At 38.7% G+C, this 19,151-nt stretch overlaps 1 protein-coding gene across 2 annotated transcripts in view; it reads left to right on the top strand.

The window, feature by feature from the left end:
• cntn4 (contactin 4) overlaps positions 1-19,151 on the top strand; it is a 242,934-nt gene that overhangs the window by 107,885 nt on the left and 115,898 nt on the right. For both annotated transcript variants that reach the window (XM_032549067.1, XM_032549066.1), the window contains exon 4: positions 1,954-2,129. In XM_032549067.1, the coding sequence (XP_032404958.1) occupies positions 1,954-2,129 (176 nt within the window). The remainder of the gene's footprint in view (positions 1-1,953; positions 2,130-19,151) is intronic.

Raw genomic sequence — 19,151 nt, 5'->3', positions numbered from 1 at the left:
TGCCAAAGGGCAGGTGGAGACACTTTTGCTGAACATAGTGAACTTTCCCATCCACAAGGTTTGCCATAAGCCAGGTTGAAGCGATCTTCTGTAAGAATGTGCTCTGGTGAAATAAAAGTTTTCAGCCAACATCCAAAATGCTGTTTGTGGTGGAAATTCACGTCGGCACATCAGCCTAAACCTATCGTCTGTATTGTGAGACATGATGGTGGCATCGCCATGGTAACATGGTTAGGGAGGAAAACCTGTTACAGCCAGAGGCAGAACACAAAACTTTAGACTGGTATCATGAATTTTAGAAGCCACTATACTGTCAAAGATGAACAAAGCACAGCAGTAAAATAACATTATGGTTAATATCTTTTCTGAACGGTTGTTTGAGCTTAGTGAGACAAAACCTTTATACCAGCAAGAGCCGAGAGAGTCGCAGACCTAACAGCTGCGCACAACTTCTGTTAGCTATTTACAGAGGAGCTTTAATGAAGCCCCATCAAGGTGTTTGTTCTCCCAACAACAGCAGCACAATATTTTCTCAGCTGCACCTGAAATCAAACTGAGACTTAAATGAAAGAAATCAAAGCAGAAACACTCCTCAAAGAAATACCTAGCAAAATCACCAGGATCAAACCTGAACTGCATATTTATTTTAAAAGACGATGTGAGACGATCTTTTCTCGTCTTTCATTTCATAAGCTTAAGTGTTTTCCGGAGGGATTTTATGTGATATGCGCTGCTTTTAGCTATGCATAATTATGAAATAAAGAAGTTCACTCTTCAAAACATTTCTCAAGACGTAATGCTAACTGATGATTGCTTTAACTACCTATCCCATTTGGATAGGTGGTTGATGTTTTTCAACATTTTTTACAGATAAATGAAAATTATGAGATATATTAGGTATAAAATATAGATTCCCATTTATTAATGACATTTTTCCATTCATCTTTGTTTTGGAGTAACTAAACCCACAAACACTGACCTACTTTTTCTCAAAAGCAACCCAAAGCAATTTCAAACTGTGGGCCTTTTCTTATGTTTTGTATCTACAATAATTTACACATCTAACTATTTTGTTACTTTTAATTAAATTAAAATTGTTTAGTTCATTGTTGATTAAAAAAAAGGCACCAAAAGTTTGTTTTGAGAATGTTATTTTAAAAAATGTACAGTGTTTGTGGCCCCAAGTGCTTTGGCCCTCATGGCATAAAGTTTGGACACCACTGATTTTGGTATTGTTGCTTGTGTAGGTGGGTGAGCAAAAAATAATATTTTTCCAGCACTTTGTGTTGATCTCTTAGACAGAGTAGTTTGCAGCATAATATGAAAAAATGTGAGAAAACTCCCAGGGTATGAATTCTTTCTCATAATACGGGTTCCAAACCAGGGAGCACCTTTTGGCCCCACTGATGCTTGTCATTGCTTGTAGCCATTTTTCAGAAATGACGGATTTCCTCCCACCTGTGTTTCTTCTTAATAACATACATCTGCATAAGAAACTGGAGAGTCCGCTGCCATTTTAAGTGAATTATACCCCTCGTTGATCACCCATAACACCAACCATAATCATGCCCACGGCTCTAGAATGCACAAGTGCGAAGGCGAGCTAGCAGGCATTTGTTTTAATTGTCGCGCCATAATGATTAAGTGGAAATTTGATGCAGTTTGACTGGGCTTCGGAAAGATGGATGGCCTGCAATGCTATCTGTTCTCCGAGTCAAGTCCTTGGCACCATAACGGTTCACTGCTGCTTACATTAACACCGAGCTGGAGGGCACGATGTCTGGGAACCCACCACCTTTTATTCCTCTCATGCAATCGAACGTACAAGTCACGGCTTTCTCATGAGTCTGGCGTTTGTCGTTGCCCCGGTCTGCTCTGAACAGTGTTTTAATGTCTTCATTTCCATGTTAATTTTTTCCAATCTTTCTGGTTCCATTTTTTTGTCTTCTTTAGGTGGAAGTTAAATGGTACAGAAGTCACTCCCAAAGCTGGATCTCACTACAGCCTTTCTGGAGGCAACCTCCGAATCAGCCGTCTGAACAAAGACCAAGACGCCGGAACGTACCAGTGCCTCGCCTCCAACTCCTTCGGGACCATCGTCAGCCGAGAGGCCAGCCTAACCTTTGCTTGTGAGTTTTTTCCTCGCCTCTGGGCAAACTTCCTTGGCTTCTGTGGCTGCAAAAAAAACCAAAAAAACAAGATACATTGTTGCAACCGAGGATAACAACGCAAAAAAGTTCTTTAAGTCTTTAAGACACGATTAACATGCTAGGGGGAGTTTTTCCCTTGGGTGTCATTAGCACCCGCTGTGTGCTGACTGGAGTTTACACTAGTCAATGCAGCAGATCAAACACCAGGCAACAAAAAAGATGTGAAACCATAAACCGAGTTACGGTAATTAAAAGAACTGCCACCGGTGATGCTGGCTGCCACTAAAGAGCTTTTATTTACTTTTTAACTGAATCTGTGATTTCCTGTGGCATTATGTTGCTGTACTCTGAATTTATTAGGTAGGAGGGAGGCAAAAACAGACCTCAAAGCAAGACAATCAGACTGAACGGGCGGACCTCAGAGGACAGTTAGCGGGGCAGCGGTCTCTCTGGGTGGCTGAATTAACTACTAGCCTCCAATAAGCACGTTGCCAAGGGAACAATGAGGTTCAACGGCAAAACTGAGTTCAGATGTCTTCTGTTTCCTTTCATAGCTGTATGATGTGAGGGGACTGGCTAGCTGGAAGATAAATCGATTTTTATCAATTAATAAATTTTTTTAGTTACATTTTTGGAAAACCGTGTTTGTTTTATACCAATGCAGTCCTTGAGTTTCCATAGTTCACAGTGATGTCAGTATGCCCAATGCATACTATCTTTTTTGAAAAACGTGTTTTTCAGCTTTGTCATATTTTATCTACTGGAATAACGTCATGATTTTACCATTTATATATATATATATATATATATATATATATATATGTGTGTATATATATATATATATATAGGTAGAGGAGATAGATTTCTTTTTCACAGATTATCTGTCTCATAACAAACTGTCACCACAGTGACAGCTTCAACAAATATGTAAACAATTTTTAAAAAATAAAATGTACATACTGCAGCTTTAAGCCTAATACAGTGCTGAGTAGCACTTCCTCTATCCAGCGGCCAGTCGACTGGCTGATGGAAGCTTGCAGGATGCTCTCCCTGCTTTTCCTCTGCAGGCTACAACATCAGAAATCAAGCTGACGCAGGTGAGATGTTCTCTCTTTCAAAGCCATTTGTTCAATGTGTGGAAAAAGTGCAAATCTCCTGTGGGAAGCATCACACAGAAGAAGTCATCGATTCTCAAAGTGTGATGTCGCAAGTGTCTAAGGACCCATTTATACCTAATTGCAAGCCTGGAGACAGTGATTCAACTGTGAGCATTGACTCTATTGTAATCAAGTATGGAATGCCGGTAAGGCCAAAAGTCATGTGCTTGTGTTGGGTTGTGGGTCTGCTGTAGTCCATATGCAGAGCTCCCTGTACCACAGCAGTAGAAATCCTCTTATCACCCCTCACTTCTCTCTGGTCTCTGTTATGACAAACAAGTCGGTGCCACACAGACTTTGTTCATAGCTGATTGTTCCTGTTTTATTTCTCTATCGAACACAGATAGAATTGGTTTTTATACAGATCCATGTCTCTGTTGAGCTGAGTCATAATGTAGTCATGAGTGTGTTTTCTGGGTGGGGGAGGAAACTTGTCTCCATATATAAATTTTCAGTGTACAAATTAAAGTGGAAAATTGACCATTGTGTTGATTTTTTGTGTTTATTTTTTATATTAGTCTTTAGGACAAGGGAAGCACCTCGAGTGGCTGTTTTTAATCCATAATTGTCAAATTAAATCTCAAAGAAAAATGCAGAGTGTTATTAGCCAGAAACACAGTACTGTCTGCTTTGAAATCTGATTGGTCCGCAGTAGAAAAATATTGTCGTTTGGAATATGACTAGTTTCCAAACCAATTGCAGTCTCTTGTTTTTTCAGACTCATGTTTTGTGATTTGTTGAGATGCGTTGAAGAACACCTGCAAAGGTTCAGGAGAGTTTTAGGAAACAGAAAAAATCTAACTGTCCATGGACAGGTGTCTGACAGTCTGTCGCAGGGCAACACAGAAACAGACAGGACAAACAACCATGCACTCACACCTAGGGAGAATTTAGAGAGACCAATTAACCTGACAGTCATGTTTTTGGACTGTGGGAGGAAGACAGAGAACCCAGAGAGAACCCACACATGCACAGGGAGAACATGCAAACTCCATGCAGAAAGACCCCGGGCCGGGAATCAAACCCAGGACCTTCTTGATGCAAGGCAACAGTTCTACCAACTGCACCACTGTGCAGCCTATGGGCTCATGTCTGGTAGATTTAAATTTCCATCAGGTGACAGAAGTTAGAAGCAGATAACTTTGATAGTTCTGAAAGTGATAAAACCCAGAACACTTTAATGCAGAATCAGCATCCTCAAACTCTTTCATGCTAATGTTTGAAGAACACGATGATGGATTGTTTGACTGATCTCAGGGATTTTAACTGACAGCCCCTAGACTCCATATTCCTGGAGCTTCAGTGAGTCAATAACTCCCACTACTGTACGATCATTACTGGTCAGGTGAATTGATGACACTGCCAGCAAATGACTGATAACTGCTCAGATTAGATTCTGAGGTTTAGCATTTGGAGACAAGGCCACCAATCTGTCTCAGGCCATTTGTTTGGCCCCCTGGAGCTGTGGAAAGTCAATCCATGACCCCATTCTGCTGGTGGATTTCCACTGTGATGGGATGACAGTTCCATCAATTGTTGGGGCTCTGACCTTACCAGTCTTCAGTCGCTGTCACAGAGCCGGGGAGGATTGTTCACCGTGTGTATGACTGGGTGTCATCTATCTTCTTTATTACTCGTGGAATAGCTTAATTAACTCCGCACCATGATTGAATGGTGAGGACCCAAGCGAGTAATTTAAAGGGCAACTGGTATTTCTGGAGTGTCATATAATTATTTATAGAAGTTTAAAGAAATCCCAGACAACAAATCTCTACACGAGACTTAAGTTACTTTTAGACAAGGACAGTTTTTAATTACCACACCTCTGTGTTGTGATGGCTGTCTGCTCAACGTGGAGCAACAATCATATCCACATAACTTTAGTTAGTCGTTTACTTAACATATGCCTGACAGATTCACACGTGCTTGTAAACTTGAAGAGCAGCACGGGGGTAAAATGACACTGTTTCAAGAAAACTAACTATCGAGGAGCTCTAATAGTATTTTGGTTCATAGGGTTAAACAAGGCGATTAAAGAAAAACCTGAATTCCAGAGTTTCAAAGAGGTCATTAAGTGTCAAACAGGCAGTGGTGGGCTGTCTGTACCAGCAGGGCTTTCTCTGCTAGCCCTAGAAAATTGAAAAGAAAAAGTGTAAAATGTTTTAATCACATTTAATTTGATCTACAATTTAATTTTTATTCTACAAACAAAATTGGTATTGTTGAGGTTTCACTTTAATTTCCTACTTTAAAAATTGCCTTAAACGCATCTGGCGAGCAGTTCCGCCTCAGGACCTGCTGTACTTATCCAGCTACCCCTTCTTGAAAAATGCCTTGCAGGCCTCAGTTGGCATGACTGACAGAATTATCAGCCAATCAAAACTGACAAACAATGAGGGTGCGTCCCACAGCCCCAGCTGTAAGTAAAGAGCTTCCCCTACGTTCCCCGTAACTATAATGAACTTGGTATTTATAAAATGGCAGCCGCATCCGCTTATTTTAAATAAGCAATAGCTAGAATAATCGAGAAAATTTTCTGGACTTCTTTGTTTATCATTCATTTCAAGCTCTATACCAAGTTGAGATGAGCGCATCAACATAGTGAAGAGTCAGATCAAATATTATTGTCAACTTAACGGAGAAACACTTTTGAAACACAGAGTGAACTACGTTCAGTGCTGGACTGGCCTGATGGTCTGGCATGTTTTTATCATGAGAGCAGACTTATTCATGTGTGATTTTAATTCTTTCTTATTTATAGAAAACACCACAATTGCAAAATTGTGTTTGTTCGACATTAGCAGAAAATTGACATTTTTGCACACGCATGCATAAAGTTAGCTAGCGGTGCATTTATCCTGTTGAAAGCAAAAATACAATCCTAAAACACAACAATGTCATCAGCAAAGTCAGAGCATCTGGGTAGCGCAGCATTAGAAGAAGTGGCTTCATTGTCAGGTTGTTGCAACATCTGAGCAGCTTCATGATAATCCTGTGACAGTACTGCCTATCTGTAACATTTGTCATATTGGAGAGTTATTTACCAAAGGCCACACATCTTTCAGTTCAACTTCCAGAGTTGTGCATTGGGGTGTTAGAGTCAAACGAAAAGATGAATAAAGCATCTACTGAATTCTTAAAACTACAGATGAAATGACATAATATTTTATTTCCCTTCTCAGACACGTTCCAAAACCATATCCAGCTCCTCTTTGAAATTCACACCTTTAACACTCTGGCGAGGAGAGAGGTTTCAGCTCCAGCTCTACCTCTCTCTGGTAAAGATCAAAACCTTGAGCTGGTAATGAGCTCTAAGCAAAACAGGAATGTGATTTTGACATAAGACTGAGCCTCCTCACACCTCTAACTGGAGCTGTGTGAGTGTTGTGTTTCAAAGACTGCCAAATCTCTAATCTGATCCTAAGTAGTGAGTTGGGATTTCTGTAAAGTAATAGAACCGCTGCACACTCCATCGAAACACGATGCAAACACTAGAAGCCATCCTGGAGCAAGTCAAGCAACAGGTTAATCAGACTAAATAAAGTAATTCAATATTTTTTTCAGTGATTTTCTGATTTCTGAAACCCTTTTTTGTTAGACCTGTCAGTAATTTTAAGTTCTCCTCAAGAACTGTGATTAATAGCAATTGAAACGGTTCTACAAAAACTGGACATAAAACTCAAGTACCCCAAGGAAGGCTGGCTCTATTAAAATATGACAATAGTTTGTTATTCATTTATTTTTTATTAAATGCATACTTCAGTTTTCAAAATGGTACAGTTTCCTTATAAAATAAATTCCAAAAAGTTCAAGTGGTGAATAATGAAATCAAGTAAATGATCTTTCAAGTCTTTGTATATTTTACTGTAATGAGGCCCTGATAAACTAGTACTTTGTACTTTGTGCAAAGAAAGTACAAAGCAGTGTAAACATTTTACATTACTTTACTTTACAGTACTTTTACATTCTGTAATATGATTTCCATTCTACAAAAACATTTATCCAACCTGATAGGAAGCCAGTCGGTTTTCTCAAGCCTACTAGCAATTTAGATTTTCCTATTAACCTTAAAGGCTTGCTTTTGGGAAAAAAAACAGAGAATTGAGATAAAAGTCACAAAACACCTTAACAGCAAAGCACTCAGCACCTTTCAGTTCTTTGTCCAGTGGTGCTCCAAAACAACACAGATAGTTGGACTTGGACTGTGATTACAGTAGTTTTATCAAACGATGTGCAATTACAAAAACAGAATAGTTCCAAAATGGATCATTTGGCGTGATGCTGTGCAGCAGTGGTCAGCTGCCAAAAACTGGCAGGGTGGGTTGATATTTTTCATAATTAATATTGGTTTGTCCAACATATCCACTTAGTCAATATGCAAACCCCTGAACCTTAATGCAACAGCAATAATCACTTTAGTACTCAAACTACAGCAGTGAATTAAAAGTATAGTTGTTATAAATTAAGAGTGTTCTTCTTGGTGATTCTGAATTTCTTTCTTTTCACTTTCTTTTCTTGCCACAGATGATAAAACATTTTCTGTTCCCAATTTTGACCCTTAATTTGAACAATGTGAGATGAAATGCCAGTTTATAACTTCTCCATCTGCCGTCTTGTATTCTGTCAGTGTACGAATAAAGGAAAAAATATTTGTTAAAGTTTTAAAACCTTACTTTGAACAGAAAGAAAAATAGTTTGCCACTAAACTCTGCTGATCTTACTGCAGTTCCTGTAATTTTCAGATTTCTCAAAGGAAAGGATTTTAGTGTGGAGTTTGTCCTGGTAAGAGTTTTTTGGTTTTTTTTCCAGAGATGCCGTTTTCCTTCCACATGCAAACAATCGTCAGGTAGTGTGTTTTTGTAAATTCTAAGTTGAAATTGATTATCTCTGTAATGGTCCTTCAAAAGACTCCTGACCTGGAAAGAGATTTTCAAGAATATTTGCTTGTAACATTTGTTCTATTTGGTTTGGATGCAAAGATAAATGCCTAACATGACGGCTCAGTATTTCAGTTTTTCACTAGTCCATAAAAAGTTATTATTTTGAGTCTCTGCCAAGGTCAAATAATAATCTCATTAAATTTGATCGCTGAATTGATGATGGAATTGTGATACTGTCTCTGTCAGATGTCTTTTTTTTTTCTTTTTTTTATACTTGATCAGTTATCTGCCTCCTGAGTCGGTCATTTAGCTCCAGGTGTCTGGTGATTTCTCCCTGTAGTTTCATTAAGCAGCCATCAGTAATTTCTCCATCTTATTCCAGGTGATCAACGCTCAGTAAAGCACATTATTGCTGTTGCTCAGATTGAATTTTTTGTGTCTCTTCAGATCAGCATCTTAAATCATTTCACATTTTTAGATAGCCTGCCATTTCTCAGTGTAATTTCTTAAGCGACTTTGTTAAATTTTCCTCCATTTCTGGAGCCTGATGAGCCATAGAGACGCTTTCCTGATGAAACCTTTGAAAAATAATATTGCTTGGTTAGTGTTTGGTGCTCCACGACATCGTCAAGGTTACGCTCAGAACCAGCAGGGACTCGGAACATTCCGTCGTTCCAAACTTTTGATGGATGATGCTACTTTTTTTGCAAGGGTTGTGCCTGTCGTCCTCCTGAGAGGAGGATAAGTGATGGGTGCTGCCGCTCAATACCGCACCCAACCTGATGAGTATTTCCTATCGATTTTGTATCACTTATTATGTAAAAGATATATACTCATATTTCATACTGATGAACAGGCTGTGTTTTTTTTCAGGCTGTGCTTTGGATGCAGTGACAAGCCTTATTCAGTGTTCCACAAGCCAGAGATGCCAGAAGGTCTGACTCTTAACAAAGAAACAGAGCCTGGCTTGACACATCCAGTGGGAGGGTGTATATATTCAGGTATTGCAGATGTACAGTGTCTCATTAGTGTCAGGCAAGTTCACTTTTGGCTGAACACACAAGCGACGATTCCAGATGTAGCCAGATAGGTCTTTAAAGGGGGGCAGACAGAAACGCCTCATTTAGATGCAAATAAATCCGTTAGATTTCTTTCAGCTGCTCTGATAGTGTGGAGCGAATATATTGACTTAGCTAATGAGGCATAAATAGCTTATCGGGTTTTTTCTGGCTTTTGCTTTTATCTTCACTGCGCCTTCAAAGTATCATAACGCAGCATCGGATACCATCAGGGCTCCAGTGCAACCTGGAAGTGATTGGGTTCAGATTCCAGGACTTTCCAGACCAGGAGAGGATTGGGAAAATATGAATATGGAAGAAAATTTTGTTGCTGCAGATATTGTTTTTTCTGCCATTGTTTTTTGTTGAATCCTTCTTTCTGGACTTTCTTCTTTTTCTTTGTGCTTTTTCTTCCTTAGTTTTATGCTTTTTTCTGCTTAAAACTAAAAAAGTTTTTCCCTCTGTTCCTCCCTTATACTCTTGTTAATGTGTTTCTTTGTGTCTTCTGTTCCTTCCTCCTTTGCTGTTTAAAAAAAAAGACTTAAACGCTCAAAACAACTCCATGGTCTAATGACAAGGCATTGTCTTTGTTTCCCATACGGACCACTTTAGATTACTTTAAAGCTTTGCCCTGCTATGATGACCCAACCTGCATGCAGCTGCTTCTAAATTGTAATGGAAAATGACCAGAATCATGTATTATTGACTGAAGCCAAGTATTGAGTAGGTACCAGCGAAAAAAATCCTTGAGATTTTGCAATACTTAAAGCCCTTCTATTTTATAAAAAAAGTCATGTTCTTTTTTTTTTTAAGAATGTAACGTCTAAAAATTTTTTTTTTTGCATATTTGTTGAAACTGTCACTATGTTGTGTCAGTTTGGGAGGAGACAATTTATGAAAAATATTTAGCTCCTCTGTCTTCTCCCAGTATTGACTAAAAACAACCAATCAGAGCCAGGCGGCAGGTCTTAGTGCTGTCTATCATGGTTGTGTAAGCGCTACCGCTACAGCTTCTTCCTGATGGCAGAGCCTGGTGTAAATACTCAGGCTAGTTAGCATGGCCACAGATAAAGGCGGATAAACGGTTTTCCTGGAACGTTAAGCTGTTTCACATTGAGGAGCAAACTGTCCCTACATGATTGGCAGCGCTAAGGTCCTCCTCCTCACTCTGGTTGTTGTTGTCTTATTAGTTTAGTTTTTTTTTCAGATGGCAATGGTATCCCAGAAAGGAAGTGGAGGAGCTCAGTCTTTTCACTGACTGTCTTTACTGTCACAACATAGTGACACTATTAACTAATAAGGTTTTTTTTAAAAGTTACACACTGTAGCTTTAAGAGCCACAATGTTTCCTGTCAAACTGAACTCTGTCTGGCAAAGTTCTGTCTGCTTTGATTCTGTAGGTCTGAAGTGGTATTTGGATCATTATTTGTAAGAAATTACATTATTTGATCATATGAAACTTTTAATAGTGACTAAAAGGCAAAAAGAAGCCCAAAGACAAATAACTTATGCACTCACACTCACCCCTACACTCCCATTAGAATTATGGGATTTGGTAGAAAGTGAAAAAAAATCCAAGAAAACTAATACAGTTTGTAGTTTGTCAAAACTTGGTGTGTATATTACCCAAAATGCAACTCTGTACTCTACAGGTCAATGGAAAATCAGGTGATTCTTTTTTGGGAAGGCCCAGCTTAAGGAGAAGGAATTCCTAAAGTTGTTTCCTCTGGAAATCCACTCACAGATATGCTGATTCAGCGTTAAACCTGTTGGACTTTAGTAGTTCACACTTCGTTGTCCACCTCATTTATTTTTGGCAGCAGATCTGTGTAGCATCGTAAGCAAAAGCCCTAAAATAACCATCCTGATGTGTAAGTTCCAGCACATCTACCCACACACACCTGCGCATGTCATGTATTATTCCGCCGGCGCCGCTCGAAGACGTGGAAGCGGTCCTTAGGGAGCAGCAGGTTGTGATGAATCTGACGGTCATGGTTGGTCAGGCCCGTTGGAGTATGATTAGTGGCCCTGGCATTTGGAAAGCTCATATGTCAGGGATGCAATGATCAGCCTAATCTGGATCATTGTTTGTAATGCCAGCCCAGGTTTGCAATAATTGATGCTAATGGACCTGGATGGGACATCACTTTTACTTATTCCGAGGCAATTATTCATCGTTAGCTGCTTTCCTTCGGAGAATCACAGGGAAGCTTTTTGTGTAGAAACAGTCAGGGCCATTCTGGGTGCCTTTGACTGAAAGGACTTGTGTTGACTTGCGTCTTTGCTCTTATGCTTTCTTTTCAACACTTACACATCCGCATGAACTTTGAAAGGCGTTCCTCCGGTCGACCACCGTGGACGGACTGAAAGGCATCAGCCGCGTTGCAAATGACGCTCTGCTGCTCCCACTTCCAACAACAATGCTTCTTTTGCTCTTTTTTGGGGGTAGCTGGGGAGAGTGGATGGTTAGAGGTGGAAGATGAGGCGATGATGGTGGGAGTCATCGGACACGGCCAACAATTGCGGCGTGCTTTCAACGCGGTGGAGGGTGGGGTGGGGGTACAATGAGCGGCTCTAGTGAACTACACATCCCCACTTCATGGCTTTGATCTCAGCCAAAAATACAACCAAAAAAGGACTTTTTTGGGGGAGACGGTGGGTGATTCAATTCAGAACCTTAGATCTCTCTTGCTTTTGTTGACTTTGTTCTGTTAGCTCGTTTTTTGGTAAGGCTTGGGTGCTTTTATCTAACCTTCTATCGTTTCTTTAGATGAAAGTAAGTGGTGGGGTTAGTACACCCCCCACCCAAAAAAAGGAAGAAAGCAATTTTTGAGAATCTAAAAATCCCCTCCTAAAAATAGTATTGTCATTTAATTCAAGCCATTTTTCATTACTAACACTGCAAAAACAAAACATTTTGTCAAGTAGTTTTGGCCCGGTTTCTGGTGCAAATGTCTTATTACACTTGACTAAACAAACTTATAACTAACTTTTTAGTAAGATGTAGGAGCTTGTTTTAAGTCTATAATTCCTTAATATTGATGAAAAAGTATTACTTCCACTGGCAGATTGTTTCACTTCTGGGAAAAAGTGAAATAATCTGCCAATGGAACAAATACTTTTTTATCAATATTAAGGAATCACTGACTTTAAACAAGCTCATATGTAGGTTTGTCACCATAACAAATTTTGCTGGAGGATAAATTGTCACAGACGTTGTTGTGATAAATAATATTGTTTTGAGAAAATGTTCAAGTAATTTAATGGTAATGCCATAATAATTCAAGAACACATTCTCAAAGATCAATAAGCTTTAAATTCTAATGAACATTTAACACTGGAACTGGACGATGTTTTAAATATGCAAAATTAATAAACAAAACAACAACAAGTGAAATGGATTTTGGAGTGCCTGTAAGCAAAAATGTCCTTCAGAAAAAGGCTAGTTGAGACAAAAAAAACTTTTGTCATTCAGTTTTTGTCAGAAGAGACGATAAAAACCATAAATTTTGCTAATTGAAATTATTGCTCTTTTTTTTAAATGATCAAGCGATTATTTGATTTGTTGCTTATTGCCACAGGCCTACTGTATTTTGCTGAAAAGTTACTTATGAGTTAGTTTTGTTTAACTTGGTGTACTAGGATGATCATACTAGAAACTCGACCAAAATGACTTGGTAAAATGTTGTTTTTGCAGTGAAACTCTTGCCTCGCTGCTTTACTGTACCACCACCAGCAGAAAAGGGACGAAGACAATTAGAAAATAAAACAGCAGAGAGGATGAATTCGTGACAAGCTTTCATCAAAGATCTCTGATCAGAAATGCCAGGCAGAGATAAAGCCCTCTGAGAGGAGCGAAGTCAATTAGCCTCGCAACAACATTAATCACCTTTGAGCGACAGCTAAGAGATAACGGCAAACACTCCTCAAACAAAACTAACCAGAGGAAATGAAAACAAGCCGCTCGATTTCGGCACGGTGGACCAGACCGACGCTGTTTGGCTGCCCGCTTTTCACAGTCCGGTAAATATAATTAAGAGCGACAGCAGCTCGCCGTGTTAAGAACGACTTGCCAACAGAGAGTTTGTCATCCGCCGTGCGGACCGCGGCTCCGTCCTGGATGTTCAGTCATTCTGCCGAGGGGATGAGACGTTCTCCTCCAGAGAGGAACATTAATCAGATGAGTGGATTAACATGTGGAGTGAGGGGGAGCGGTGATCCAGACACCAGGTTGCTTTTTTTACGGCTTTTCTTTAGAAGTCCATGCTGCGTTTTGAGTTTTAGTTCTCACTGGACCAACTCTGCCAGGAGACTTTTAACAGCTACAAAGTAATCGCAGGAAAATGTTTGACTGATCTCAGTAATTGATGGTTTATCATATAACATAAAGTGGAATTACTGCTATTATCATAAGAGTTTCAATGGCTCTTCAGAGTCACTTCCAGCCTCACAGGTTTCCTCTTCAAGTCTTAAAGAGGTAAAGTAATAAAATAGGGAATGTGAGAGAAAAACAACTAAATCAAATTTTTTATTATTATTCTTTTATTAACTAAAAAACTAATTAAAAAAAAGAAATGGATATGAGTACAAAAATAAAACAGAGTTACACTTCAGATTTTGTTTTAAGGTGATCTGATGATTGTGACCATATAACTGTATACAGTCTGGTGAAGCCTGTATAGACGAGACCAGACTATTGGCAGTGGGATTTAATAAGCACTGACTTCTTCTTTCTCCTTCTTGAACTGGATATGAAAGATTTGTTTTTCATGTTTAAATATTATTCCTATTTTTTTCACGGTTGGATGCAGCATGTTGCCATAGTCAGTTTCTTTAACGATGCGTTTTAGTGGCTTACCTTGTGGAGAACGCTTGTTGGACCACTGTCGACTCAGCAGTCTTCCCTACATGTAGACTTTCAATATAAAGCCATAATTTATTGGTCTTGTGCAATATTATAATTCTTTGAGATTGCAAAAGTCAATACCATCAAAATGACAGCATAAATAAATAAAATGTGTAATGAATAGACGTAGTGAATGATTTGTGCATTTTGTATTGAATTAGTAGATTATTTGGCTTTTCAGTGGCAGAACAAAGCACACCCATCCTTAACCGGCTCTGTTTTAGTTAAAGCTGTGGCTGCAAAATTTCTAAGTAGCAAAGCGAAGAGCTGCTGAGGCCAGCGATTGGCAAACTAGGGGCCAGGCACCCCAGATGGGGGAGCGGCGATGCGGTGCAGCGGCGAGGCGCGTGACCAGGGTCAGAAGCCGTTAAGTTGAGTAAAGCTGCTGTAGGCTGGAACAATAACACAGCAAGAGAGGTTTCAGACCTCCATCGTTGTCTGGTTTCAGGGTACAGACAACATCGCATAAAAAAACTAAATAAAATAAAAAAAACTGTCAGTCAAACCTGCAGCCAAACTTTCTGTCTTTTTCCTGTTGACACTACATTTATTTTTAGCTAAAGAGGTTTTAATGAAGACTGTTAGCAACACCTCCCTCCTGTCACATTAACACCAGCATGCCTTCCTGCTTCTGCTGATGCTGTGACTCACTTCCCACTGCAGCTGGTGAACACAGAGCCAACCAGGTACCATCCCCTCCTCCGTCCAGCAGCAGCATAAAAACAGAGTGTTGTACCAGAAGGTTGCTCTCTGGACCCCTTAACACTAGTCCAGTCTGAAGTTTGCTTCCACTCAGCATGATTTTCAAAATAACTTGACGCTTTTTAAAATAAAAAATGTGTGTTTTCTGGCACCAGAGGTCTTTATCGGCAGTAGATGAGTAGAGAGAGAGATTCTGGAAGCGAACCCTGGGCGTCTAATAGCCTCGGACTGTGGGGCAGCAGCTCTACCTCTGCACCACCCACTGCCCCTAATTTGAGTCTTTTATATTTCAACTGTTCTTTTTTTTGGTGGTGGGGGTGGAGTGACTATCCATAAATACATCTTTAATGACAAAACAAGCCTTCATTTAAAGGAACTCAGTGTTTCAGCTGTTATTCAGTTTTCTGGAAGTTTGTTCCAGATTTGTGGTGCATAGAAGCTTGTTTTTTAATCAGCGGCAGCTGTCTGATTAGGGAGACAATGTCGCAGTAATCAATGTGACTAAAGATAAACACATGGATAAGTTTCTCTAGATCTTGTAACAGTGTTAGTCCTTTAATTCTAGAAATTTTCTTTAGGTGATAAAAGCCTGACTTTGTAGCTGTCTTTATGTGACTTTGAGGGTTCAGGTCTGAGTCCATCGCCACATGTTCCTTATCAAGTTGCAGAAAAACTGCAATGTTTTTGTAGCCATCATCAACTTCTGGGACAATTTTGTCTCTGGCTGATCACTCTGCTATTTCAGAATTCATTTAAATTGTCCATAAATGTTCAGGGCTTCAGCCTCCCATCGTCTCTAACAGCAGCTCTGATGAAGCTGTTTCAGTCATCTGGCTCAGTGATATCCAAACTTTTTGTCGCATGGGCCATAATCTTCACATCAATAAGAAGCACAAGCAGGCCAAAAATATGTTTTAATGAACAAAATTAAAAAACATTTTTCACCTTAACAACAAGCAATATTTTATATAACAAAGTAGTCAGATTTTTTAAATTCATAAATCATTATAGACCCAAAACTTAGAGAGTTTTGCCCTTTTAAGGAGAAAGACCCCCAACACAATCTTTTAGACCTCAAAAAAGATTTCTTATAAAAAAAATCAAGAGAACGGGAGTTGAGTTATCATTTCTTTGAATTTTAATAGTCTCAATTGCATATTCATATATTGATTGCATAAAAAGGCCATACAAAGTCATCTCCATTGGTACAGTATTACTAGGTTTCCAATCGCCAAGTTAAACCATCCAAATGTACTTTCTGTCAGTGTTGTTATAAAGGTCAATCTTTGTCTTTTCCAATTATATCTCATCAACTTTAAGTCTAATTTACCTGTAATGTACTTGTGAACATTTCAGCAACAAGGCAATTCAAACTTATCTACACCAGAGCAACATAATCCAATAGCAAAATTACAAAACAAGCAATAAACATTATATTTTTGTCAAGATCAATGTTCTCATTTTTTAGGAATTAAAGGCAGCTCTAAACCGGTGGGTTTTTACTGTTGCATAAAAGCTGGATGCTGTATAAAAGATGCATTGGTTAGGAAATGCAAGAAAAATACATAAAATATGGCAATGCAAAAACTCTGACCTGAACTGCACATAGTTTTAGGCCTGTCATGATAACAAATTTTGCTGTGCATTAAATTGTACCAGAAATGATTGCGATAAACGATAATATAATCATTTTGAGACCATTTTCAACTAATACAGTATAATAACAATGGCATAATAATACCATTATTATTGATAATGAAAAAGCAAAAATCATTCATTTCTAAAGAACATTTAATAACACAGTAACTGGAAAACATTATATATATGTACAAAATAAAACAAAACAAATGAGACAACAATAAATAAAATGGATTATGAAGTCTCTGTAACGGAATGAAAGAAATGAATAGTCTTTCAGCTGAGACAGGGAAAACAAGCAAAAGTGGCAGGTAGTTCAGACCAAGTACTTCATACTGAGTCAAATGTTTGCAGCGTTCTTCAAAATGACTTTTCAGTGATATTAAAGGGGATCATCTCTTAGACGATCATTTTCGTGCTCATTTTAATCGATTAAATTAACTGATTTATTCTTACAATAAATGAGTTTTTTATTTAACTACAGGCTCACATAGTTTTAGGTCAAACTGAATAAAGTGACAACAATATGTTACCTCCTAGAGTCAGACACACCCATTGGACCCTGAAGGCATCAATCTGGCAATACTTCAGAAACATAAAAAAAAAATCACCCTCCAATAGGATTTAAATAACTATTAGCTCAGCAGCGAATGTAGCTTAAGAGCAGACTTATGCTTAAAGAAATAATTTGAGACTTGCCAGATAATGAAATTTGCCTGCGGCCAACATGACATATTATCTGACCTCGCAGTACTCTTCATAAATCAGCGAGCCCAATAATTTTACATTTAGATCACTTGGTGCTGAACTAATCAGTAATCTCATTTGAAAGCGGACTGCTGGCAGTTCTTTTTGGCGACGTGTGAGGTCACAAAGGAGAGCCGCCATGCCCACAGCGCTGCTCACCACACAGAACTCAACAATACACAGCATATTGCAGAGCCAGGTTAATTAAGGTTAATGAACCCAATTTGGTAGAATATGTATGGATAAATTTGAGGCACTGTGTCACCTGTCTTTGCAGATTAATTAACAGGCTGTCTTCAGGCTTCTTAGTTAAAAATAACATTTGGATCCCGGTTGATGTGCTGCAGTAAAATGCATTAGGCTTACAGGCAAGAGCTAAAAATAACCAGCATGTATCGCTGAAACATTTCCTCTGTGCTTTCCAAACATATTCACACCCTTTGCATTTTTTTATATTTACAAATAACTTCTATTTTTTTATTTTAGAAGCTTGTAAATGTACACTGAAAACAAATGCTAAGAAATTTGAATAGTAATGTAAAGTACTTATTTTTTCAGGAACGTTATCACAAATTAAAACACATTTTATAGATTAATTACCCTCACATGGACAAAAGACTTTATTTGTGTTAATTATGACCATTATTCTACTTATAGTTATTAAAAACATGACATTAAAAATGGGAATATTAAGACCGGTCCTTCCAACATCCAGACCAAAGCTGAATGTTTAGAACTTGACAGATATTTCAGGACGTTGCTTTTTGTACAGCACAAAATGCAAAAATCATCTGAATAGTTGACTTCTGAAGACCAACAGACCAGGTTCACACAGCCAACAAATGCAACACACATGAACTTTTTCACCACAGACAGAATGGCCCAATTCTGATCTTTTCATCCACCAAAAATCTGATCTTTGCCACTTCCATATGTGAAACTAAATCAGATTTTTTTTTGATTGTTTTCAAGGCATCTGCAGTCATTTTTTCTGACTTTCATGTCGTTGATGTGAGATATTTGTCGTATTTCTGCATTAAACGAAGCCAGATGCATGAAAATCAGGATGTAAGCAATGGCTGAAAATTATGATTCTGAAATTATTAAAGAAATCTGTCACTGAAGCGCATCACTCCACAATCCCACCACACTGAGCTCTGACTTCACATCCAAACAGACGTCTTTATAGAAGTTGCAGTCAATGTTCCAGAAAATACCAGTATGAGTTGTCCTTCCTCTTTCTTGGCTTATTTTGTCTTGTTATGATCTTGTGATGATCCTGTCGGCTCTCGCTGCTGAATAAACTGTAAAATGGACCTTAAACAGTGGCGTTCATTAATACTTCTGGAAACAGAGAGCTGCTGTGACGTTAACATTGGAATCGTGTGCATGCCGGCCACTTTGGTGTCATAAACCGTTCACACAGACACCTTGCTACAGTCAAGTTTAACTAGTACTAGCAGTATTAACAACCACGCAAGAGAAATAAATTGAAATTGAGCATCAGGACCTGCTGTGTGAACATAACGATAGTGAACTGGATTTTATTAGGTGTATGATCTTAAAGGAGGCTAAGTATTTAGATTTAAATAGAAAAACAAAAACAAGGTAAGTTTTTTTGCATTAAAGTTTGTCCTAACAAAGGACAAATTATTACAAAGTTCAGGTTTTTGTAAAATCTCTTGACATTGTTAAAAACGGTTCCGATTGAAGAAACCCTGTTTGGGCTTCTATTGCTGATAGGACTCTGCTGGTCACGTTTGCTGAGCTCAACGCGCGTCCACCCAAAGTGTTTCTGACCTGCTGCTGCCATCAATTGTCAAAAGAAAATTAGCTCAGTTTAACAGCACTTTGGGTATCAGGACCATGGCGGGAACAGCTCTGTAATGTTCAGTGCTGGTGGGCGTGATGAA

Source organism: Xiphophorus hellerii, chromosome 20 (assembly GCF_003331165.1).
Source record: "Xiphophorus hellerii strain 12219 chromosome 20, Xiphophorus_hellerii-4.1, whole genome shotgun sequence".
NCBI lineage: Eukaryota > Metazoa > Chordata > Actinopteri > Cyprinodontiformes > Poeciliidae > Xiphophorus > Xiphophorus hellerii.
This window is presented reverse-complemented; position numbering and strand designations above follow the sequence as displayed.